General features: G+C 38.8%; 1 protein-coding gene across 1 annotated transcript in view; it reads right to left on the reverse strand.

Annotated features, from left to right (window-relative positions):
- FANCB (FA complementation group B) overlaps positions 1-27,115 on the reverse strand; it is a 197,886-nt gene that overhangs the window by 100,083 nt on the left and 70,688 nt on the right. Inside the window, exons 11-13 of the mRNA XM_063703003.1 lie at positions 8,176-8,292; positions 7,764-7,915; positions 7,020-7,160 (exon numbers count right to left, since the gene is read on the reverse strand). Coding sequence (XP_063559073.1) covers positions 7,127-7,160; positions 7,764-7,915; positions 8,176-8,292 — 303 coding nt within the window. The 3' untranslated portion in view covers positions 7,020-7,126. The remainder of the gene's footprint in view (positions 1-7,019; positions 7,161-7,763; positions 7,916-8,175; positions 8,293-27,115) is intronic.

A 27,115-nucleotide genomic window follows, 5' to 3' on the forward strand; every position in this document is an offset into this window, starting at 1 on the left:
ACCTGAAAATTAGAGTGGGTAAGGAACTTGTCAAAGCCAAACAGTGAACTCTACTGCCCTTGACTTAACTGCTGGGGTATATTGTCTCAGGTTGTCAAAGGGACCCCATGCTTTCACAAGGAAGAGATTTTATTTGCTTGCCATTATTCAGTAGAATGTTATTTTCTCAGAAAGAATAAATTGGACAAAGAAAGCCAACAATTAGGCCGGTACGGTGGCTCACACCTGTAATCCCAGCACTTTGAGGGGCCAAGGCAGGAGGACTGCTTAAGACTAGGAGTTTAAGACCAGCCTGGCAACATAGCAAGACCTCCCTCTACAAAAAATAATAAAAATAATAATAAATTAAGAAAAGCCAACAATTAATGACACTGAATAATATAAGAATTATAACAATGAAAGTAATTTCAGTTTAATAAAATTGACTCCCAACAGACAACCCAGCAGGGAGGAATAAGGGTTGTCTTTCTGCTTTTATGATGAATCGTCATGCTCCCTCACACTCAGTGTTTGGAAATGGCTTGGCTTAAGTCCTTCACTTTTCAGTTTACGATGTTTGCAAGATGACTGCTTATTACATGAGTGATGATTAGAGTTCCTTGTGCCATTTTCTGTAGCATTGACACTGCAGTTATTTATGTCATGCTAATCAGAGGCAACATGGTGAAGACATGGTAGGGTCAATCATTAGTCTTGTGATACTGGAATAGTTACTAAATTCCTCTAAGCCTCAGTTTCCTTACATTGTAGGGATATCACGAGGATTAGATTAGATCAAGAATATATGTAAACAATCTAAAACATTCTTTGACAGGTAGAATTGTGCTATTATTAATGCATATTAAGTGACAAGCTAATAGATGGAATAGGAGACAGAAACAATTATTTCTTATAAGAATGTATGCATTCCTCTGTTCACTCAACAAATGCTTACTGAATGTCTGTTATGTGGCAGGTACTATTCTAGGTTCTTGGGATATACCAGTGAATACAGCAGACCAAAATCCCTGCCATTATGGAGCTAACATTGTATCTATTTAGGACTCATTCTATGAAAGACATAACCTCATTTGTCAAAAATATAAACGGGAATCTTCCCTGTCCTTAAGAAATTTATATTCCATTACCTTAAAAGCTTGTAAAACACCCTCTGAAAGGAACAACAAATATTTCATTGTTAACTAATGAAATATTCCTGGCAACAGGAATTAAGTGTGTGGTAGGAAAAATGCTAATTTAGAGATCAGAGAATCTAGGTTCTAGCCACATCTCTGTGTTTAACGTCTTGTAATATCAATTTATACTCTCTGAGCTTCAGTTTTCTCACCTGCCAATATGGGAGTAGAATCTCAACAGCATTTTCAGTGATAGTTATATTTTTTATATGTCTACTATAATCATGCTAGCAAGACAGGTTAAATTTATGGAGACTAGAAAAATATACTTTCTCATATTTCATATCATAACTTCAGGTACTACTATCATGTTGAGATGCAGTCTTATGGGCGATCACATAGTTGTCCTACTGAATTGAGATGCAACCTTATGGAGGGAGGATCACTTAGTTTTCCTGCTGAAAAACAAAGGCAGACTGTTTAGAGTGTTGCAAAAGCAGAGTCTGAAACAAGGAAATAATCCCACAAGAGTGTTGGTCATTTGATTGAGTAGGGATCCCAAGAAGTTGTACTAAGAGAAAAGGACCAGTGAGATAGAGGAGAAAGCCAAAATTGGGATGGTTAGTGGGGTGGGGGTTGTAGCAATTAGGACTCAGTCGCACCAGGACTTCTGAGAAAAGACAGAATACCTCCTAGAATTGCCCAACCAAAGGAGAAGAGGCTAGTACATTCTCCACTGGATCCCATCCCTGATTAATTGAGGTTTATCCCCCAAAATGCCAACAACCTCACTTTCTAAGGCCAACTGGTCCCCACAGCTTTAGCTTTGAGAAGACCATGAGAAAAAAAAAAGCAAGGCGTGAATTTAAGGTATGACACTGTTATGTGTTGAAGTATGTCTCCTCAAACTTCATATGTTGAAACTTAATCCTATCTCAGAATGTGACCATATTTGAAAACAGGGTCTTTACAGAAGTAATCAAGTTAAAAATGAGGTCATTATGGTTGGTCCTAATCCAATATGACTGGTGTCCTTATAAAAGAGGAAAATTTGGATGCACGCATGTACACAAGGAGAACGTCATGTGAAGATTGGAGTTATGCTGCCGCAACCCAAGGAACTAGAAATTGGGAGAGAGGACTAGAACAGACCCTTCCCTAGCACCTCTGGAGGGAGTGCAGGCTGCTGACACCTTGATCTTGGATGTCCAGCTTCCAGACTGGTGATGATAAATTGCTGTTGAGTAAGTCACTCGGTTTGTGGTACTTTGTAACAATAGCTCTAGCAAACTAATACAGACACTGCTGTGTGAAATCTGAGCATGGGAAAAACTGAGCAACACAGCTATGGCTGATATTACAGGCAGGCAAGGGAGGTGACACTGACACAAGCACTAAAGACATCTGCTACAGAGCTCATAGACTGTGGACATACTGAGGTGACAGATTAGCCTCTTGTTTCTCAGTTCTCCCTAAAGAAAGGGAATGCAAATGGAATACAAATGCAATGGCTAGAACTATAACCTACACTGTCATAGGGTTTGTTCTATATGTTCATTATATTTGAAGCAATGATAAACCCTCCTATTCTTCTCTCAGTTGTTAATATACCTTTTCTTCCCAAGGCAGCCATTAAGATCCCATGTCCTTTTTTATATGAAGCAATTACATTTGTTAACACATTTGAAAGGGGGACATTTTAACAGCTTGATCTCCAGAACAGCCTCCATTTCTTTTAGGGTGAGAATGACAAAAACAAAAAGATGGATGACAACTGTGTCATACCTAAAAATCTTACATTTATATTCATAATCTTTTACATTGGAAAAGCTTTAAAAATTATAATGAATTCACTAAAAATGTATAATAGAACTGCCAAGAACATCGGGAGCATTAGTTTTTGCCTGAAATTTAAGATTCTTTAACTGGGTCAGGAATATCTTGCTAAGAGCACTCCTCTCAGACACTGTCATTTTGTACTTTCCTTCCAAAAACATCAATCTCAAAAGAGATATGTGCACAAATTAATGAGAGGATTTTTTTCAAGATGCTGAATAAATTTGATCTGAAAAAAGAGCAAGGCTCTCCATTGACGCCTTTCTCATGCCCTACTTTGGTTAGAACCTGACTTTCCCTCCCCACCTGGCTGAGCTGTCCCTCCTCGAAGTGAAGCAATTTCCTGGTATGAATATAGATGTTAAACCCTGCTGGCCAAGTGGAAGCAGAGGCAGTGTTTCAAAATCAATGCACCATTAAAAAAAATCAATATATTCAATTCAAAAATTCAATATATTGTCTTATTTTAAAAGGAGTCAAGAATTAAAAACACAAAAAGTAGGTTGGAAGTAACCTAGATATTTTGTCTTAAATAATATTTTCACTTATAATACTGTAAATTTAAAAAGAAAATGTGCCATATTTATATTGTAGGAGAAGAAATGTAAAGAGCTGCCTTTTTCTAACACACTTTCTCATGTATATAGAAATACATTCTAAAATACATTGTAAGACAATTTTTTTCTTCCCCTTCACAAAATTTCCAAAGTAGAAGGCAACCGAAGGCATTAGTTGTATTTCACAGTAGAGAAGTTACCATCATTCTTTAGAGGAGATTTTATTATGATATCTGACTTATTTCTTTATATATTCTCCTTATCATGTTTTCAATTTATAGTTTTTTACTATCCCAGGCCAAATATAAAATAAAATTAGAGGAATTTGTAGCTAATTCTACATTTCCAAATGAATTATTCAATTACAAGTTTCATTGGTGTTTTAGTGGGTTATGACTTAATCAATTCATCTTCCATATTTACCTAATGGAATTTATCTTTATTTCAATAAGCCAAGCAATTGAATTTTTTGAAGGAAATAAATCAATGTATGTTTCTTAACATGTAAAATTTCTCACTGATATGTAAAAAATTTAAGTCTTTAAATTTAGATTAAAAACCCATAATATATTGAGCCATAAAAAGGGATGAAGTATTGACACATGCTGTAACATGAATGAACACTGAAAACATTATGCTAAGTGAAAGAAGCCAATTATAAAAGACCAGATATTGTATGGTTCCATTAATATGAAATGTCTAGAGTTAGCAAACGTGTAGTAGATTGGCAGCTGCTTAGCAGTATAAGCTAAAGGGTATAGGGTTTCTTTAGGGGCAATGAAAATGTTCTAAAATTGGTTGTAGTAATGGCTGCACAACTCTGTGAATATACTTAAAACCATAGAATTGTATACTCTAAATGGGTGAACTGTATGGTATGTGAATTATATCTCAACAAAGCTGTTACGAAAAAAAGATCAAATTTTCAAAATCCAATAGCAATATTTTCTGTGTCAGTGAGCAAGAAATTCAATTAATCTCTAACTCTGTAATGTCTTAAGCTGTTCATTCACTAAACAGAAATCAAATACTGAGTTAACACGCGTAGAGAGAGGACAAGGATGAAACTCCCATCTTGAGTTGAACACAGAAGCCAGGCAAAGTGGAGTGTGATTTTTCTTTTTTAAAGTAGTGCTATATAAAATATGCTTTGCAATTATAGAGGAAGAGGTGGTAACTTGTATTTCAGGGAGTCAGGAGTCAGAAGGGGCATGGAAGAAACAATATTTGGGTTGAAGAAGGAGATGGAGTGGGAAGTATGGAAGGGCAGGAGATGAGAGGACAGCAGTTATTTATGGGTAATGAGGTTACAACGTGAGTTTAGGCCAGAACATGGAAGATTTCATATGCCCTGCTAAATTTGCTCTTATTTGTTTGTCTGGTTTTTTGTTTGTTTGTTTGTTTTTTGTAGGCTCTAGGACACTGTTACAAATGTGTCTTGTATGTAAGCAGATACTTACATACTTTTACATACAGCTAGGTAATGGTCCAGGTTGAAGAGTCAAAGACAGCCCCAGCCAAGGCAGTAGATGTGGGGAGGAGAGCTTTGATTTTTAACGTATCTTAGAGGCAGAATCAACAGAGTTTGTTAACTGACAGATCCTGGGGATGAAGACTGAAGGAAAGAATGATGAAAGATGGAAGATGATGCAAAAGTTTTTATGTTGGGTGGCTGTGATGTTGCTATTAAACTAAAGAACACCAGAGGGGAAAGGATGAAAGGTAAAATAATGAGTTGAGTCACTATGTTGAAAATGAGATGCCTTTGAGATATGCAGTTGGAATCATGGGTTTGAATGTAAAGGGAAAATTGGAGCTACATATATTTTGGAAGTCATCATGAATATGGAAGACAATTAAACTGCCAACATAATAAATGTTTTTCAAAATTATTTCATTTAATGTCCATGGCAACTCTGAGCTGTACATTATTTTTACTGATGAAGACCCTGAGAGATTCTGGGAGATTAAGTAACTTTCCAGAAGCCACATAGCTAGTGAGCTGCAGAGCCAGGATTCAACTAACTCTCACTAAATGTGAAGCCTATGCTTTTCCCTCTGTGTCTTGCTGATCTTTTCTAAGTCACACAGTCATTGCAGTAGGTGGGCTCATCCAGAAAAAGTCTGTAGAGTGGGGAGAGAATAGGCACAATATTGGGTGTGATGGAAAAATCCAATGTAGCTTGTTTGTAGTTTATATTCCAAAAGGGGAAGGTAATAAAAGGTGCGACTGAGAAGGACCATAGCCACTCTGCTATAGTGATTCTTTCACCTGACAATAGCTGTTACTTGGCTTCCCAGAAAACATTTCATTAGGCTCTTTGAGTGAACATGCCTTTTTGACTCTACAGAATAAAGAGAATTGGGAAGTCAAGAACACTTAGGCAGCAATAACAGAAAGGGTGTCCTGGATTGCCAGCTTTTCAATTTCAACACAGTGCTTTAAAGGCTGTCAAGTGGTCATTAGGTAGCCAAATTGGTAGCTGACCACCAGTCAGATACATCTCTCTTTTAAATCTAGTACATTTGTTTGATCCTTCTACTACATCTCTGGAGAAAAGGCTTTAATTTTCATCTTAGTTTTTCATTTCAACGAAACGAAATACAAATTTTGGGGTAGACACTAGCAAAGAGTAACTCTATATTCCATTAAATGTTGCAATGTTTTCAAAATTAATGCATTCACTCATATATTTAATGCACTTTCATTGACAATACACTGCCCTTGCCTTCTAGAAGACTACAGTTTAGCTGCAGAGAGAAGCCAGTCTTTAATGGTCTTAAATCATGAGTAGTTTTAATGAGAAGCAGCCAGAAGAGAGGAAAAGGGTGAAGATGCAGACCAGCCCTTGAGGAGAGAGGGTGTGATGCACAGCACAGGTGAAAAGATTCACCTATGAAAAGGGGACATGACTCTTCAAATGTAACAGCTAGAGGAGAAGAAAGATTGCGTGCAAATGCAATTGGATGACAAGACAATTGAGAGAATTTCTGTTTAATGACTTCTATTATTTTTCCTGTGAAATTTTCTTCTGAAAATCAAGGGGAAAGTTTCAAACAAGCAGAGATATTTAGAACAATATTATGTCCCAAACACAAAGATGTCTACACCATAAACACAACAGAACAGAATTACCGGAGCTGGAAAGGCAATTCTGAGTGCACAGAAGAAAGAGACATCAATGCAATATGATCCAGCCATACAGCCTGCTGATAGAGGGTTTGATGGAACATGAGTATGAAACTGGAAAATATTAAGGAGTAAAAAAGAGGTAGCACTACAGATCTGTTGCTTCAGCTAGACATTTGATAGGTGCCTTATAATACAAATAAGTGGTTAAGATCCCTTTGAGTGCCTAAAAGGCAGATATTTCATGATTTTTATTGACAGAAGACTAAGGCCATGGTCCTTAAGCTTGGCTACATGTTGGAATCACCTATGGTTGTAGTAACCTATGGCTGTGTAACCAATTGCCACAAAACTTGGTAGCTTAAAACAATGAGCACTTACTGTCTCACATACTTTCTGTGGGTCAGGAATTTAGAAGTAGCTTAGCTGGGAGTTCTGGCTCAGCATCTCTTGCACATTGGCAATCAAGATGTCAGTTCAGGCTTTAGTCATCTGAAGGCTTGACTGGGGTTTCCAATGTGGCTGTTGGTAGAAAGCTGTATTAGTCAGAGTTCTCCAGAAAAACAGAACCAATAGGATATATGTGTATGTGTGTGTATATATATATATATATATATATAGACACACACACACACACACACACACACACACACACAGGATATACATATATCCTATTGGTTGGTTTTATATATTTTTTCCTATTGATTCTATATATATAACATATATAATAGATTATATATATAACATAATATATATAACATATATAATAGATTATATATATAACATATAATATATATAACATATATAATAGATTATATATATAACATATATAATATATAACATATATAATAGATTATATATAACATATATAATATATAACACATATAACATATAACATATATATTATATATGTTATATATAATAAATTATATGTTATATATTATATATTATATATGTTACATATTATATATTATATATGTTACATATTATATATATTATATATATTGCTGGAAAGGCAATTCTAAGTGCATATATATATACACACACACACACACACGTCTATATACACGCACATATATACAGAGAGAGAGAGAGAGATTTATTATAAGGAACTGGCTCATTTACATGATTATCGAAGCTGAGTAGTCCCAAGATCTGCAGTCAGCAAGCTGGAGATCCAGGAGAGCCAATGATATAGTTCCAGTCCAAGTCTGAAGACCTGAGAACCAGGAGAGCTGGTGGTGTTGATTCCAGTCCAAAAGCTGGCAGTTGGAGTTCTAAGGCCAGAAAAGACCAATGTTTCACTTCAAGTAGTCAGGCAGAAGTAGTTCCATCTTACTCAGCCTTTTTGTTCTGTTTAGGTCTTCAATCAATCAGATGAGGCCCACCCACATTAGGAGGGCAATCTGCTTTACTCAGCCTACTGATTCAAATGTTAATCTCATCTGAAAATACTCTCACATACACACAGAGAATAATGTATGACCAAATATCTGGCCTAGTCAAGTTGACACATAAAATTAACCATCACAAAGACCTCAATTCCTTGCTGGCTGTTAGCAGGAGGCCTCAGATCTTTGCAAGGTAGGACTCTTCCTAGGGCTGCTTGAGTGTCCTCATGGCAGGTTGGCTGGCTTTCCCCAAAACATGTGATCTAAAAAAAAAAACCAAATAGAAGTCTCAATATGTTTTGCGACCAAGTTTTGGAAATCACACACAGTCACTAACATATTCTCATGTTAGAAACAAGTCACTAGGCTGAGCACATGGCTCACGCCTGTAATCCCAACACTTTGGGAGGCTGAAGTGGGTGGATCACCTGATATCAGGAGTTCGAGACCAGCCTGGCCAACATGATGAAACCCCATCTCTACTAAAAATATAAAAATTAGCCAGGTGTGGTGGTGTGCACCTGTGGTCCCAGCTACTCGGGAGGCTGAGACAGGAGAATTGCTTGAACCTGGGAGGAGGAGGTTGCAGTGAGCCAAGACCGTACCCCTGTACTCCAGCCTGGGTAACAGAGTGAGATTCCATTAAAAAAAAAAAAAAGAGAGAGAGAGAAAGAAATAAGTCATTAAATCTAACCCACTCTCAAGGAGGGGGGAGTTAAGTTTTGCTTTTTGAAGAAAGGAATATCAAAGAATTTGTGGATATATTTTAAAACCACATCTCGGGAGCTTTAAAAAAATACTTATACTGGCTACCACCCCTAGCCTTTTCAACTTGGTATGCGATGAGTAAAAGATCCCTAGGTGATTCTAATGGGTAGCCAAGTGTTTCCTCTATCATATGCATCCACTCTTGTGTCTCTTATAACTCTAAGACCTTAGCAAGCAAGCACACAGCCCTGTGATGGGCAATTTGTCAGCCTTAATGTTATACCATATCATGCAAGCGGGTGTGAAAACTTCCTATGATAAAAAACTCAGTATCATTAAAGAACTTTATAAAATTCAAAATGCTTTTCTTTCCTGTTTTGTTTTTGTTTTCTTGTTTTTGTTTTTTTTTTTTTTTTTTGAGACGGAGACTCACTCTGTTGCTCAGGCTGGAATGCGGTGGCGTGATCTTGGTGGCGCGATCTTGGCTCACTGCAAGCTCCGCCTCCCAGGTTCATGCCATTCTCTTGCCTCAGCCTCCCAAGTAGCTGGGACTACAGGCACCTGCCACCACACCTGGCTAATTTTTTGTATTTTTAGTAGAGACGGGGTTTCACTGTGTTAGCCAGGATGATCTCGATCTCCTGACATCGTGATCCACCCGCCTCGGCCTCCCAAAGTGCTGGGATTACAGGCATGAGCCACCGTGCCCAGCCTTCAAAATGCTTTTCTTAACACAAAGAAATAAGCAATATGTTTTACAGAGAGGTATGATACCCAAAAGGAGAGTATTTAATACACTGCATTTTCAAAATCATATGTAGTCTAAAACAAAGATATAAAATAAAACAAATACAAAAGACTTCTGGCTAAGTATGAAGTCAAAAACTTATAAATAAAAGCATAAATCATGAATATTTTGAGCCTATAAAGGATCAGATGCTTGATAATTCATGACAGAACGTGATCAAGTCTGACTTTGGGAGTGTGATGGTTAGGGTTTTCTTGTCAACTTGGCTAGGCTATAGTAACCAGTTATTTAACCAAACACCAATTTAGATACTGATGTAAAGGTATTTTGTAGCTATGCTTAAGAGAATAGAAAATTCCAGGCAGCAGTTTCACATGACAAAAAGGAAACTGGTGAAATTGCTGCATAAGCTAAGGGCCAATAAGATCCTAAAAAACAGGATGTGGACCATACTGGCTGGACTGACTGGACCGAATATGGCACTAGAATTGACCTAGGTTTCACCCAGAACCTCATTATATGCTCATTAACATACTAAGCCACATACCTGCCAGCACCATGACTGTTCCAGGAACACTCATATTTGGTGCAAAAACGGGTGGCACCACAGTTCTGAGAAATCTTAACGTTTTTCCAGAAATGTTCATGATTATTCCACCCCGTGGTTAAAGAAACCCATAAAGATAGAAACCCCAAACACTGTTGGTGCAACTCACTCTCTTGAGTACTCACACTCCCCTTTCTTGAGTGTGTACTTTTGCTTTGCAAAAAATCTCCACACTTTCACTATTTTCTCACTTATCTTTAAACTCCTTCTCGCAAAGTTGTCAAGGGCCCAGACACCGGCCAGGGTTGAGGTCCTACCAGTGTTTGGGGACCTCCTCTAGCCCACCAGTATCATTAAGATATACAGATATACATGTATAGATACAGATCTGTATGTATTCTATTAGTTCTGTTTCACTGGCAAACCCTGACTGATACAGATCTTGGTATTGGGAAGTGAGGTGCTGCTGTAACAAATATCTAAAAATGTGGAAGTGGCTTTGGAATTGAGTAATGAGTAGAAGCTGAAAGAATTTTGAAGAGCTTGATAGAAAAAGCCTAGATTGCCTTGAAGAGATGGTTGATGGTAATATAGACGTTAAAGGTGACAGGGTTCAGAGGGAAGTGAGGAGCACAGTAGAGAAAGCTTCTATCAAATCAGAATACATATATCATCATGAACAGAATACTAGTAGAAATATAAATGTTAAAGGTACTTCTGATAAGACCTCAGACAGAAAATGTTGTTGGACACTGGAGGAAAGGTGATCTTTATTATAAAGTGGCAGAGAATGTGGCTGAATTGTATTCTAGTGTTTTTTGGGAAATAGAATTTGTAAGTAATGAACTTGGATATCTAACTGAGGAGATTTCCAAGTAAAGTATGGGAAGTGTTGTCTAGTTTCTCCTTGCTGCTTATAGCAAGACTCTAGAAGAAAGAGATAAATTGAGGAGAGAATTGTTATGTAAAAAGGAACCAGAACTTGACGATCTGGAAAATCCTCAGTCTATTCAGATAACAGCAAAATGTGAGAGAGTATGCTCTGGAAAGAACATCAAGGGTGTGACTAGACAACCATTTGGTAAAGAGATCATGGATCCAATCAACCATCTCAGCAGCAGCCATGGATATTGATAGGGGTATCCAGGAAGGATCTATGAAGAACACTTATGTCTAATGGCTCAGAACCCTGTGAGTTTCATGGAAGGCCGACAAACTGTTGAAAATTTTAGACCAGTAGAAACACTGTTAAACTGAGAGGGACAGACAGGAGAATGCCATGTGAAGACAGCAACACACAGAATGTCATGTGAAGACAGAGGCAGAGATTGGAATGATGCATCTACAAGCCAAGGAAAGCCAAAAATTGCCAGCAACCGCCACAAGTTAGGAAGACACAAGAAAAAATCCTCTAGAGCTTTGAGAGAGAGAGAGAGAGAGAGAGAGAGAGAGAGAGAGAGAGAGAGAGAATGGCTTTACCAGTACCATGACTTTAGACTTCTAGCTTCCAGAAATGCGAGAGACTAAATTTCTATTGTTTTAAACCACCCAGTTTGTGGTACTTTGTTACAGCAACCCTAGGAAACTAATACAGGAGGTATCAAAAACACATATTGACTAGCTGAAGTTTCCTCTTGTATGGAACCCACATGTATTCTGTACCTGCTTGGGGAACAGCAGATAAACATTTTAATAAACATTAGACTACATTAATTAAATAATTTAATTGCATGATTTCATTTAAAACTTGGCTTAAGATATTTTGAAAGTTATAGTACTTGTCATTTTGGTCTGTTTGCATCTTCCTTGATCTCCAATTTCCTCATTTCCCCTCTGGCATGATTGCAAAAATACAATATTTTTGTATGTGAAATCCAATGAAATAAACAACAGTGTTCTTTTGACAAACACCACTGCTCATTAGTAATTTAAATTCTGCTTGGGCTTTGTTTACATGCTGAGCTGATAATTGTCAGTCATTTTGATATGCACAGTGAACGACCAGAGCAGTAGAAATTACCAAAGCAGAAGCAGAAGCAGAAGCAGAAGCACCACATTGATTAGATTGACCATGGGCGTGGCTGCTGGAAGCATTCTCAAATGGTGGTGCCATGGCATTGGCTTCCAAATCCCTGTGACCTAAGTAGCTGGGACCTAACCGTCATCAATGGTTCCAGTCTCTGAGTTCATGTTCTGTTAATCAGGCAACTTTTTTCAGCTCTTGGAAGAGTCAGGATTTGGCTACATTGCACTCTTCTTTCAGGTCTTTAAAATGCAAGGAATTCTATTCATCAGCTGATACTGATCTCACCAACCATTAATCACTTCCTCCCACAAACAGTTGTTTCTTGTTAGGGCCTCTGGGGATGTGGCCCATCTTCAGCCACATACAACCAAGCACCTGAGTGAAAGGAAGGCCGCTTAGACAACAGGATTCCTCAAACCAGAGGTCATTACCCATTGGTGAGTTGTGAAATCATTTGATGGGTTATAAACAGATTTTTCTTAAAAAACAAAATAGAATAGGATAGATTAAATGGAATAGAAAATGTCAGAATGTGTGTCATGTAGTAAAGTGTTTCATAAACTTTTTTCCATTTATTGATTTTATCGCGTGTGTGTGCATGTGTGTGTGTGTACTGGGTCATGACAAAATCATATATCCTTCTGGGGATCGTGTTTTTCAAAGTTTGAAAAACACAGCTCTAGGGCATGATCATTAGCTCAAAATTCCCTTCAGTTTAAAAATGACCACTGGCCCCTTATACAGTTCATGTAGCCACCCTTCTACTTATTCTTATTAACACCATGTCCTCAGGCCATGAGGACTGAGGACTGCCAGAAACAATGAATTTCAAAGACTCCAGTCCCGAGAAAACATAAACAAATGGGCGAAATGGACAATAAGAAGCGCTCTGTGACTTAGTCTCCTTTAAGAGCCTTATGATTTCCTTGAAACCTTGGGACTGTGGTCACATGATTTATCTTCCTCCCTTTGCTGTAGCAAGTTTAGATACTAAAGATACATGAATCATGGCTCCTTATGGTGCTCCCTGATGGACTGTGAAGATAAACATTACAGATAATATCATTCGAGGCAATGTTTTAAGTGGTGTTGAGGGTGGGGTTAAGGAAAACAAGGTAGGCTGCTACCAAGGATAAGATGTTCTTAAAAGACAACTAGGAGTTTGCCAGTCAGACAAGGGGGAGGAAGGGCACTTCAGGTAGAGAAAAAAATATATATGCAGGGTACATGAAATGAATGCCAACTCCATAAAACTTGGTGTATTATAGGATGGCATGGCATCATATGATGCAGCTGAAATGTTGGATCACACAGCAGAATGGTGGACCATGGGTAAAGAGGGAAGGCAGAGACTAAATTACAGAGGGAAAGCCTTGGAAGCTATATTAAAGAGTTCAGACATTATCCTGTAGTTATGGGAAACCACTGAGGGGTCTAAACTTCTAATAAAGTAATCAGATTTGCAATATAGAAAGATCATTTTCTAAGGACAGCTGAGTCAATTGCTGGGAGCAGGGGTGGTAAGCTGACTGGAGGCAGGAAAATTCAGTGGGACACTATTAGTGCCACAGATCAGATGAGATATGGTGGGGACCTAAGGAAAGTGCTGGGAAAGCAAAGGAAGGAATGAAAATAAGAGATTTTTAGAGATGAAAATTTTAAAAATTGAAAATTGGTGAAGAAGCCAAAGTCTTGGATAACCCCCGATGCTTCTTGATTGAGTGGTTGGATGGGTGGTGGACAGGAATATGGGAAGAGAAATAACATATGAGGACAGATGAGTTCAGTTTGGCCCAGATTGAATTAATGTGCCTATAGGATGTCCAGGTGAATGAGGATGTTGGACACTTGGATCTGGCATTCCCTTTCTTTTGTTTTGTAAGCTGAAGTGCAATCAAACAATCCAAGAAATGCACAGGCCTTCAGTCAATAAATTCTTTCCTTTAAAGTCATCAGGCTATGATTTCTACCATGTTCTTTTGAAATGAATTTCAGACAGAGAAAGTGTCAATATGCATGGAATACAAGACATTCTGAAAAAATTAGAGCACAAATGCTGGTATCTTCAGATCTTAGGTAGGGCTAAAACTTGAACAAATTCTTGTCATTCCAGTATATGACAATGAAGTTTCATTATGAGAGCCAAGATGTTTGCATGGGTGGAGAAGAGTTATCCAGGTCAAACTGTGGTCCTGATCTCACAAATTTGTCTCTAACTCCAAGAAACCAACCAGTTTGTATACACAAAAAGAACTGGTTATGAACAATCCAGGCTCAAGTTCTCCCAAAGTGAATGATTTTTATTACTAGGGACAAGGTGTATAGATCAACCAGGGATTTCAAGACCTGTATGTTGATTAGCCACAGGCATGTACTGTGCTGGGGCAAAGCAGAGATGCTACTTGGATTTCAGCCATAAACTTGGCATCAGCAACTGCTATTGCAGAATAAGGCTTCAGTTTAATCTATTATCTTAAAAAAACTCAGGAATTCCTTTGCCACTCAGTATTTTTAAATGATCACCATGTGTTTCTTCACCAATGAAGAAATTACATTTCGAAATGCCTTTTGAAGGGAAATTACCTAATAACAGCTCCTTGGGTGTGTATGTCTGCGTGTGGAAGGGGAGGGAGATTAAGGAGGAGAAGAAACTCCTGCCAACTTTTTTCTTTCTTTTTTTTCTGGTTGGGGGAGGAGCATCACGTAGACATCAGAAACGTTAAAATGAGGAAAATTACCAACAAATTTACAAGAAAAAAACACACAACCCCATCAAAAAGTGGGCAAAGGATATGAACAGACACTTCTCAAAAGAAGACATTTATGCAGCCAAAAGACACATGAAAAAATGCTCATCATCACTGGCCATCAGAGAAATGCAAATCAAAACCACAATGAGATACCATCTCACACCAGTTAGAATGGCAATCATTAAAAAGTCAGGAAACAACAGGTGCTAGAGAGGATGTGGAGAAATAGGAACACTTTTACACTGTTGGTGGGACTGTAAACTAGTTCAACCATTGTGGAAGTCAGTGTGGCGATTCCTCAGGGATCTAGAACTAGAAATACCATTTGACCCAGCCATTCCATTACTGGGTATATACCCAAAGGATTATAAACCATGTTGCTATAAAGACACATGCACACGTATGTTTATTGCAGCACTATTCACAATAGCAAAGACTTGGAACCAAGCCAAATGTCCAACAATGATAGACTGGATTAAGAAAACGTGGCACATATATACCATGGAATACTATGCAGCCATAAAAAAGGATGAGTTCATGTCCTTTGTAGGGACATGGATGAAATTGGAAACCATCATTCTCAGCAAACTATCGCAAGGACAGAAAACCAAACACCGCATGTTCTCACTCATAGGTGGGAATTGAACAATGAGAACACATGGACACAGGAAGGGGAACATCACACACCGGGGCCTGTTGTGGGGTGAGGGGAGCAGGGAGGGATAGCATTTGGAGATATACCTAATGTTAAATGACGAGTTACTGGGTGCAGCACACCAACATGGCACATGTATACATATGTAACTAACCTGCACGTTGTGCACATGTACCCTAAAACTTAAAGTATAATAAAAAAATAAAAATAAAAATAAAAAAAGTTAAAAAAATGAGGAAAATTAAAGTGACAGAAGTGAAAAGTTAGTACATCTTCTATCTTCAAATGCCATGCTTGTTTTCTACCCACAGCAGACAGACATAATAAAGATATAATTGTGCTGATATGGATTATATTTCATCCTCTTCCAAATTCATTACCTGAATCCCTTCGTAGATTCTTAAAGACCTAACCTGCCTCTGCCAATTTTCACAGGCTGCCTTGTACAAATACAGCAAATTCCATAAGCTAAGGCCTGCTTCTCAGCTCTACCACTTAACAGAACTAAGAAATCAAAGACTGTAGTTTGGCAAATGAACTAAACTTTTGTTTCCCTAATCTACACCTCCAGTCCTGATACCACCCAAGCTCCAGTCCTGATTTTTCAGTGGCTTTTGGATATGTCCCCTGTACGTCACTCTGTCACCTCAAACTCCACATGCCTCAATTGTATTTATCATCTCCTCCTTCTCATGCTACTAGACACCACCACTTCTCCCTGAGCCCACCATTCCTGACTTCTCCTGATCTCCAAAAAAAGTGGGTGCATGAGTCACACTCATAGGCTACATGATCACTCCTAAACACCAATATTTTACCTCTTAATTCATGTTTGTGCTTTAGTGATGTCACGAACCTCAAGAACATTCAAAACCAAGTGTGTTAAAGCTGTGGGTGCCAGTGTCTGAGGGTCCACAGCTTGCTACTCAATATATTTAAGATAGTGTCACACTGGCACCTGAAACTAACCACAGGAATAACTGAATCCATGGGCCTCTCCACCTCCACCACAAACTGTTCCTGATTCCTTGCTCCCTTATCATGGAGAACACACCATCACCCCCGCTAAACTGCTCAAGCCAGCTTCATTCTCTCGCTGACTTATTGGTCCATCTGGCTGCCAACCCCCATCAGTCCCACCTTCTGAAGAACTCTCAAACCCATTAGGGATGACCCAGCTCTGCCTCAGCACAGGCATTTTGTATTTCCTTCTGGACTAAAAGTCTTATAACTATTCTCCTAGACTCCATTCTGCCCCTCTGACTGTGGTTAGAGTGATCTTTCTAGAATGCAGTTTTGAGCACGATGTTCTGCATCTTCCATCTTTCAACAACTTCCTTCTGCCCACAAGATACTTACCAAGATCCTCCATTACATGGCCCGTTCTGACTGCTCTAATCCCATTCACTGCAGCTCAACAACATTTCTGTACTCACAAGCTACTCCTGCCCACAAGGATGTCTAGTCCTTCTTATCCTTCTCGAATGCCTTGATACTTTATATTGCTTCCCCTTGTTCTAAAAATTGGTGAGTAGGAGTCCCATGTCTAACAATGTGATTGTGTTACAGAAAATGCTAATCTGAAAACACAGGTTTCCAAAGGGTATATACCCAGAATAGAATGAGTTAAAGACTGGGTTAGGCAAATTGTAGTACATACAAGTAAGAGTAAGGGGAATTATGAGTTTCAAAGGAGGGAAGTGAGAAAAGTTTGATAGAGAGGGAGTGAGGACCCTGAGAAAGGAGGGAAGAGGATAAGTGAGACAAGTGTGAAAATGAAAGAGAGCCCAGTACTGTGATGAGATGCTGTGGCCTGAGAAGAGAGACATGCATTGAGAATTTCCCAGGGATGAGGATGGCCAAAAGATTCTAGAGAACTCGAGTGCCTTTGATTCCATTTTACATGGCTCGTCTTCACTGTTCTGAGTTGTGAGCCTCTCTATTACTCCTAAACCTTCTATAAAAATCTGTTCCAATGGCACTTTGCGTTTGTGCAGAGTAGTGTCCAAGTCAGAGGTGATGCAGGTGTACCAAGAGCAGAGCTGGTGTAGGGAGAAGACAGTAGCCACCATCATCTAAGTGGTGACAGGGAAGCAGGCCACAGTGTAGACTGACCACAGGAAAGTGAGATGCACACAGCTAAACAGACATGTTAGCCAGGGTGTTAGATTTTCTACAACCTGAGGGATTGTGTCTCAGGGAAGTTTATTTAACAACAGAGGAAAAGGAGACTCAATTCCTGTAAGGCTTAAAAAATTAGGAATTTCCAGTTATAGTTATAGCCCATATAAGAAAGTCACAGAATTGCTATGAAGTAAATAAATACTTCTGAAAAAGTGAATATACAATGATAAATACATAAAATATAAATTAAAATGGATATACTTATTGAAAAGTATTGGTAAAATCATGTCAGACTTGAGAAAAGAATTAACTTCACAAGATGACTAATGATTATTTAAAAACTGGAATTTATTTTCCAGATCCTTAATTTACAAAAAAGGTATATTGTTTCCAATGGCTCAGATAAATAATGACATGGTTTGATTCAAACTAGGAGAAAGAGAGAGAGGGAAGTGTGTGGAAGAAAAGGGAGAGGTTTATTATCATTGTCCTAGAATTTTCACAAACTCTAAGCTAGAAATTCAGGAAACTAAATCAAATTTCCATTATATCTTACATAATAGAATTTATATAATAGGCAGGTAAAAGTCATCAAGCTTGAGATGTCACAATTCAGGACATATTTTAATGCCAACAGAAATCATTTCAGACATAAAGTGTATTTCCAAAGCCTAAAAAAAATTCTTTCACACACAGCCCCAACAACTATATGTGAGAACATTTGGTACTTACTGCAGAGTCACCAGAGTTTTATGGAGGCTAACATTTCTCTTGGACTTCTATGCTAAACAGAATTTAAGAAAGCAGTGTGAAGGAATATGTATGAGAGATAATATATCATGATTGCTAAAGCAGAAGCTATATCTCTGAAATTTGGGAGTTCAAGGATTCCTGAAGAGTTGCTAATTAATTTTGATGTATTACGATAAGTTAGGATATGCTGCAGTTATAACCCCAAAGTTCTCAGTGGTGCAGCATAACAAGATTATTTATTACTCATACAATGTCTTCAGTAGATGTGGGAAACTGGGCAGGACTACTACTCTCCATGATGCTTAGATTCTATGGCTTTTCCATATCAACACACACTCCCATCATTAGTTGCTTTTTAAACACATTAATCTGCAACTCACATTGTGGTTACATGACTATACTAACTGTAACAAAGCCTGTACAAACGAAGAAAACAAAATAAAAGATCAATGAATCAAAAAGTTGGTTTTTTGAAAAGTTAAATAAAATTGAGAAACCTTTAGCCAGTCTAAGAAAAAAAAGAGACAACATACAAATAAATAAAATCCGAAATGAAAAAGGATACATTACAACTGATAGTACAGAAATTCAAAGGATCATTAATGGCTACTATGAGCAACCATATGCCAAAAACAAAAAGAGGAAAATCTGGAAAAAATGAACAAATTCCTAGACACATACAACCTACCAAGATGGAACCAGGAAGAAATCCAAAACTTGAACAGATCAATAAAGTAACAATATCAAAGCTGTAATAAAAAGTCTCCCAGTAAAGAAAGCCCAAGACCCAGTGGCTTCACTGCTAAATTCTACCAAACATTTAAAGGAGAGCTAATCAATCCTACTAGAACTTTTCCAAAAAAGAGAGGAGGAGGAAATACTTCCAAACTCATTCTGCAAGGCCAGTATCACCCTGATACCAAAACCAGAAAAAGACACATCAAGAAAGAAAACTGCAAGCCAATATTGTTAATAAATATTGATGCAAAAATCCTCAACAAAATACTAACAAACGAAATTCAACAGTACATTAAAAAAAATCATTCGTGATGACCAAGTGGGATTTATCCCTGGGATGTTAGGATGGTTCAGCATATGCAGATCAATCAATGTGATACATCATATCAACAGAATGAAGAAGAAAAACCATAGGATCATTTCAATTGATGCTAAAAAAGCATTTGATAAAATTCAACATCCTGTCGTGATAAAACTCCTTAAAAAACTGGGTATAGAAGGAACACACCTCAACATAATAAAAGCCATATTTGACAGACCCACACCTAGTATCATACTGAATGGGGAAAAACTGAAAGCCTTTCCTCTAAGATGTGTAACATGACAAGGATGTCCACTTTCACCATTGTTATTCAACATAGTACTGGAAGTCCTGGCTAGAGCAATCAGACAAGATAAAGAAACAAAGGGCATCCACATTAGAAAGGAAGAAGTCAAATTATCCTTGTTTGCTGATGATATGATCTTATATTTGGAAATACCTAAAGACTCCACCAGAAAACTCTTAGAAGTGATAAACAAATTCAGTAAAGTAGTGGGATACAAAATCAACAAAAATCAGTAGCATTTCTATATGCCAACAGTGAACAATCTGAAAAAGAAATAAAGTAATCCCATTTACAATAGCTACAAATAAAATTAAATACCAAGGAGTTAACCAAAAAAATGAAAACCATAAAACACTGAAGAAATAAATTGAAGAGGACACCAAAAAATGGAAAAATATTCCATGTTCATGGGTTGGAAGAATTAATATTGTTAAAGTATCCATACTACCCACAGCAATCTATAGATTCAATGCAAACCCTATCAATACCAACAACATTCTTCAAAGAAATAGAAAAAACAATATGAGGGAGCTAGCAGCCAAGACGGCCGAATAGGAACAGCTCCGGTCTACAGCTCCCAGCGTGAGCTACACAGAAGATGGGTGATTTCTGCATTTCCATCTGAGGAACTGGGTTCATCTCACTAGGGAGTGCCAGACAGTGGGTGCGGGACAGTGGGTGCAGCGCACTGTGCGCGAGCCGAAGCAGGGCGAGGCACTGCCTCACTCGGGAAGCGCAAGGGGTCAGGGAGTTCCCTTTCCTAGTCAAAGAAAGGGGTGACAGATGGCACCTGGAAAATCGGGTCACTCCCACCCTAATACTGTGCTTTTCCAACGGGCTTAAAAAACAGCGCACCAGGAGATTATATCCTGCACCTGTCTCGGAGGGTCCTACGCCCACGGAGTCTCGCTGAATGCTAGCACAGCAGTCTGAGATCAAACTGCAAGGCGGCAGCCAGGCTGGGGAAGGGGCACCCGCCATTGCCCAGGCTTGCTTAGGTAAACAAAGCAGCCGGGAAGCTCGAACCGGGTGGAGCCCACCACAGCTCAAGGAGGCCTGCCTGCCTCTGCAGGCTCCACCTCTGGGGGCAGGGCACAGACAAACAAAAAGACAGCAGTAACCCCTGCAGACTTAAATGTCCCTGTCTGACAGCTTTGAAGAGAGCAGTGGTTCTCCCAGCACGCAGCTGGAGATCTGAGAACGGGCAGACTGCCTCCTCAAGTGGGTCACTGACCCCTGACCCCCAAGCAGCCTAAATGGGAGGCACCCACCACTAGAGGCAGACTGACACCTCACACGGCCGGGTACCCCTCTGAGACAAACATTCCAGAGAAACGATCAGACAGCAGCATTCGCGGTTCTGCAGCCTCCGCTGCTGATACCCAGGCAAACGGTCTGGAGTGGACCTCTAGCAAACTCCAACAGACGTGCAGCTGAGGGTCCTGTCTGTTAGAAGGAAAACTAACAAACAGAAAGGACATCCACACCAAAAACCCATCTGTACATCACCATCATCAAAGACCAAAAGTAGATAAAACCACAAAGATGGGGAAAAAACAGAGCAGAAAAACTGGAAACTCTAAAAAGCAGAGCGCCTCTCCTCCTCCAAAGGAACGCAGTTCCTCACCAGCAACGGAACAAAGCTGGATGGAGAATGACTTTGACGAGTTGAGAGAAGAAGGCTTCAGACAATCAAACTACTCTGAGCTACAGGAGAAAATTCAAACCAAAGGCAAAGAAGTTAAAAACTTTGAAAAAAATTTAGACAAATGTATAGCTAGAATAACCAATACAGAGAAGTGCTTAAAGGAGCTGATGGAGCTGAAAGCCAAGGCTCGAGAACTACGCGAAGAATGCAGAAGCCTCAGGACTTGACACAATCAACTGGAAGAAAGGGTATCAGTGATGGAAGATGAAATGAATGAAACGAAGTGAGAAGGGAAGTTTATAGAAAAAAGAATAAAAAGAAATGAACAAAGCCTCCAAGAAATATGGGACTATGTGAAAAGACCAAATCTACGTCTGATTGGTGTACCTGAAAGTGACGGGGAGAATGGAACCAAGTTGGAAAACACTCTACAGGATATTATCCAGGAGAACTTCCCCAATCTAGCAAGGCAGACCAACATTCAGATTCAGCAAATACAGAGAACGCCACAAAGATACTCCTTGAGAAGAGCAACTCCAAGACACATAATTGTCAGATTCACCAAAGTAGAAATGAAGGAAAAAATGTTAAGGGCAGCCAGAGAGAAAGGTCGGGTTACCCTCAAAGGGAAGCCCATCAGACTAACAGCAGATCTCTCAGCAGAAACTCTACAAGCCAGAAAAGAGTGGGGGCCAATATTCAACATTCTTTTTTTTTTTTTTTATTATACTTTAAGTTTTAGGGTACATGTGCACATTGTGCAGGTCAGTTACATATGTATACATGTGCCATGCTGGTGCGCTGCACCCACTAATTCGTCATCTAGCATTAGGTATATCTCCCAATGCTATCCCTCCCGCCTCCCCCCACCCCACAACAGTCCCCAGAGTGTGATATTCCCCTTCCTGTGTCCATGTGATCTCATTGTTCAATTCCCACCTATGAGTGAGAATATGCGGTGTTTCGTTTTTTGTTCTTGCGATAGTTTACTGAGAATGATGGTTTCCAATTTCATCCATGTCCCTACAAAGGACATGAACTCATCATTTTTTATGGCTGCATAGTATTCCATGGTGAATCCAGGAGCTGGTTTTTTGAAAGGATCAACAAAATTGATAGACTGCTAGCAAGACTAATAAAGAAAAAAAGAGAGAAGAATCAAATAGACACAATAAAAAACAATAAAGGGGATATCACCACCGATCCCACAGAAATACAAACTACCATCAGAGAATACTACAAACACCTCTACGCAAATAAACTAGAAAATCTAGAAGAAATGGATACATTCCTCGACACATACACTCTCCCAAGAATAAACCAGGAAGAAGTTGAATCTCTGAATAGACCAATAACAGGAGCTGAAATTGGGGCAATAATCAAAAGTTTACCAACCAAAAAGAGTCCAGGACCAGATGGATTCACAGCTGAATTCTACCAGAGGTACAAGGAGGAACTGGTACCACTCCTTCTGAAACTATTCCAATCAACAGAAAAAGAGGGAATCCTCCCTAACTCATTTTATGAGGCCAGCATCATTCTGATACCAAAGCCGGGCAGAGACACAACCAAAAAAGAGAATTTTAGACCAATATCCTTGATGAACATTGATGCAAAAATCCTCAATAAAATACTGGCAAACCGAATCCAGCAGCACATCAAAAAGCTTATCCACCATGATCAAGTGGGCTTCATCCCTGGGATGCAAGGCTGGTTCAATATACGCAAATCAATAAATGTAATCCAGCATATAAACAGAGCCAAAGACAAAAACCACATGATTATCTCAATAGATGCAGAAAAAGCCTTTGACAAAATTCAACAACCCTTCATGCTAAAAACTCTCAATAAATTAGGTATTGATGGGACGTATTTCAAAATAATAAGAGCTATCTATGACAAACTCACAGCCAATATCATACTGAATGGGCAAAAACTGGAAGCATTCCCTTTGAAAACTGGCACAAGACAGGGATGCCCTCTCTCACCGCTCCTATTCAACATAGTGTTGGAAGTTCTGGCCAGGGAAATCAGGCAGGAGAAGGAAATAAAGGGTATTCAATTAGGAAAAGAGGAAGTCAAATTGTCCCTGTTTGCAGACGACATGATTGTTTATCTAGAAAACCCCATTGTCTCAGCCCAAAATCTCCTTAAGCTGATAAGCAACTTCAGCAAAGTCTCAGGATACAAAATCAATGTACAAAAATCACAAGCATTCTTATACACCAACAACAGACAAACAGAGAGCCAAATCATGAGTGAACTCCCATTCACAATTGCTTCAAAGAGAATAAAATACCTAGGAATCCAACTTACAAGGGATGTGAAGGACCTCTTCAAGGAGAACTACAAACCACTGCTCAAGGAAATAAAAGAGGATACAAACAAATGGAAGAACATTCCATGCTCATGGGTAGGAAGAATCAATATCATGAAAATGGCCATACTGCCCAAGGTAATTGATAGATTCAATGCCATCCCCATCAAGCTACCAATGACTTTCTTCACAGAATTGGAAAAAACTACTTTAAAGTTCATATGGAACCAAAAAAGAGCCCGCATTGCCAAGTCAATCCTAAGCCAAAAGAACAAAGCTGGAGGCATCACACTACCTGACTTCAAACTATACTACAAGGCTACAGTAACAAAAACAGCATGGTACTGGTACCAAAACAGAGATATAGATCAATGGAACAGAACAGAGCCCTCAGAAATAACGCCGCATACCTACAACTATCTGATCTTTGACAAACCTGAGAAAAACAAGCAATGGGGAAAGGATTCCCTATTTAATAAATGGTGCTGGGAAAACTGGCTAGCCATATGTAGAAAGCTGAAACTGGATCCCTTCCTGACACCTTATACAAAAATCAATTCAAGATGGATTAAAGACTTAAACGTTAGACCTAAAACCATAAAAACCCTAGAAGAAAACCTAGGCATTACCATTCAGGACATAGGCGTGGGCAAGGACTTCATGTCGAAAACACCAAAAGCAATGGCAACAAAAGACAAAATTGACAAATGGGATCTCATTAAACTAAAGAGCTTCTGCACAGCAAAAGAAACTACCATCAGAGTGAACAGGCAACCTACAACATGGGAGAAAATTTTTGCAACCTACTCATCTGACAAAGGGCTAATATCCAGAATCTACAATGAACACAAACAAATTTACAAGAAAAAAACAAACAACCCCATCAAAAAGTGGGCGAAGGATATGAACAGGCACTTCTCAAAAGAACACATTTATGCAGCCAAAAAACACATGAAAAAGTGCTCATCATCACTGGCCATCAGAGAAATGCAAATCAAAACCACTATGAGATATCATCTCACACCACTTAGAATGGCAATCATTAAAAAGTCAGGAAACAACAGGTGCTGGAGAGGATGTGGAGAAATAGGAACACTTTTACACTGTTGGTGGGACTGTAAACTAGTTCAACCATTGTGGAAGTCAGTGTGGCGATTCCTCAGGGATCTAGAACTAGAAATACCATTTGACCCAGCCATCCCATTACTGGGTATATACCCAAAGGACTATAAATCATGCTGCTATAAAGACACATGCACACGTATGTTTATTGCGGCATTATTCACAATAGCAAAGACTTGGAACCAACCCAAATGTCCAACAATGATAGACTGGATCAACATTCTTAAAGAAAGGAATTTTCAACCCAGAATTTCATATCCAGCCAAAGTAAGCTTCATAAGTGAAGGAGAAATAAAATACTTTACAGACAAGCAAATGCTGAGAGAGTCTGTCACCACCAGGCCTGCCCTAAAAGAGCTCCTGAAGGAAGCACTAAACATGGAAAGGAACAACCAGTACCAGCCCCTGAGAAAACATGCCAAATTGTAAAGACCATCGAGGCTAGGAAGAAACTGCATCAACTAACGAGCAAAATAACCAGCTAACATCATAATGACAGGATCAAATTCACACATAACAATATTAACTTTAAATGTAAATGCACTAAATGCTCCAATTAAAAGACACAGACTGGCAAATTGGATAAAGAGTCAAGACCCATCAGTGTGCTGTATTCAGGAAACCCATCTCACGTGCAGAGACACACATAGGCTCAAAATAAAAGGATGGAGGAAGATCTACCAAGCAAATGGAAAACAAAAAAAGGCAGGCGTTGCAATCCTAGTCTCTTATAAAACAGACTTTAAACCAACAAAGATCAAAAGAGACAAAGAAGAGCATTACATAATGGTAAAGGGATCAATTCAACAAGAAGAGCTGACTATCCTAAATATATATACACCCAATACAGGAGCACCCACATTCATAAAGCAAGTCCTGAGTGACCTACAAAGAGACTTAGACTCCCATATAATAATGGGAGACTTTAACACTTCACTGTCAACATTAGACAGATCAATGAGACAGAAAGTTAACAAGGATACCCAGGAATTGAACTCAGCTCTGCACCAAGCGGACCTAATAGATATCTACAGAACTCTCCACCCCAAATCAACAGAATATACATTCTTTTCAGCACCACACCACACCTATTCCAAAATTGACCACATACTTGAAGTAAAGCTCTCCTCAGCAAATGTAAAAGAACAGAAATTATAACAAACTGTCTCTTAGACCATGGTGCAATCAAACTAGAACTCAGGATTAAGAAACTCACTCCAAACCGCTCAACTACATGGAAACTGAACAACCTGCTCCTGAATGACTACTGGGTACATAACAAAATGAAGGCAGAAATAAAGATGTTCTTTGAAACCAGCGAGAACAAAGACACAACATACCAGAATCTCTGGGACACATTCAAAGCAGTGTCTAGAGGGAAATTTATAGCACTAAATGCCCACAAGAGAAAGCAGGAAAGATCCAAAATTGACACCCTAACATCAAAAGTAAAAGAACTAGAAAAGCAAGAGCAAACACATTCAAAAGCTAGCAGAAGGCAAGAAATAACTAAAATCAGAGCAGACCTGAAGGAAATAGAGACACAAAAAACCCTTCAAAAAATCAATGAATCCAGGAGCTGGTTTTTTGAAAGGATCAACAAAATTGATAGACTGCTAGCAAGACTAACAAAGAAGAAAAGAGAGAAGAATCAAATAGACGCAATAAAAAATGATAAAGGGGATATCACCACTGATCGACAGAAATACAAACTACCATCAGAGAATACTACAAACACCTCTACGCAAATAAACTAGAAAATCTAGAAGAAATGGATAAATTCCTTGACACATAGACCCTCCCAAGACTAAACCAGGAAGAAGTTGAATCTCTGAATAGACCAATAACAGGCTCTGAAATTGGGGCAATAATCAATAGCTTACCAACCAAAAAGAGTCCAGGACCAGAAGGATTCACAGCCGAATTCTACCAGAGGTACAAGGAGGAACTGGTACCACTCCTTCTGAAACTATTCCAATCAACAGAAAAAGAGGGAATCCTCCCTAACTCATTTTATGAGGCCAGCATCATCCTGATACCAAAGCCTGGCAGAGATACAACCAAAAAAGAGAATTTTAGACCAATATCCTTGATGAACATTGATGCAAAAATCCTCAATACAATACTGGCAAACTGAATCCAGCAGCACATCAAAAAGCTTATCCACCACGATCAAGTGGGCTTCATCCCTGGGATGCAAGGCTGGTTCAATATACGCAAATCAATAAATGTAATCCAGCATATAAACAGAACCAAAGACAAAAACCACATGATTATCTCAATAGATGCAGAAAAGGCCTTTGACAAAATTCAACAACCCTTCATGCTAAAAACTCTCAATA

This window comes from Gorilla gorilla, chromosome X (genome assembly GCF_029281585.2).
Source record: "Gorilla gorilla gorilla isolate KB3781 chromosome X, NHGRI_mGorGor1-v2.1_pri, whole genome shotgun sequence".
Lineage (NCBI taxonomy): Eukaryota > Metazoa > Chordata > Mammalia > Primates > Hominidae > Gorilla > Gorilla gorilla.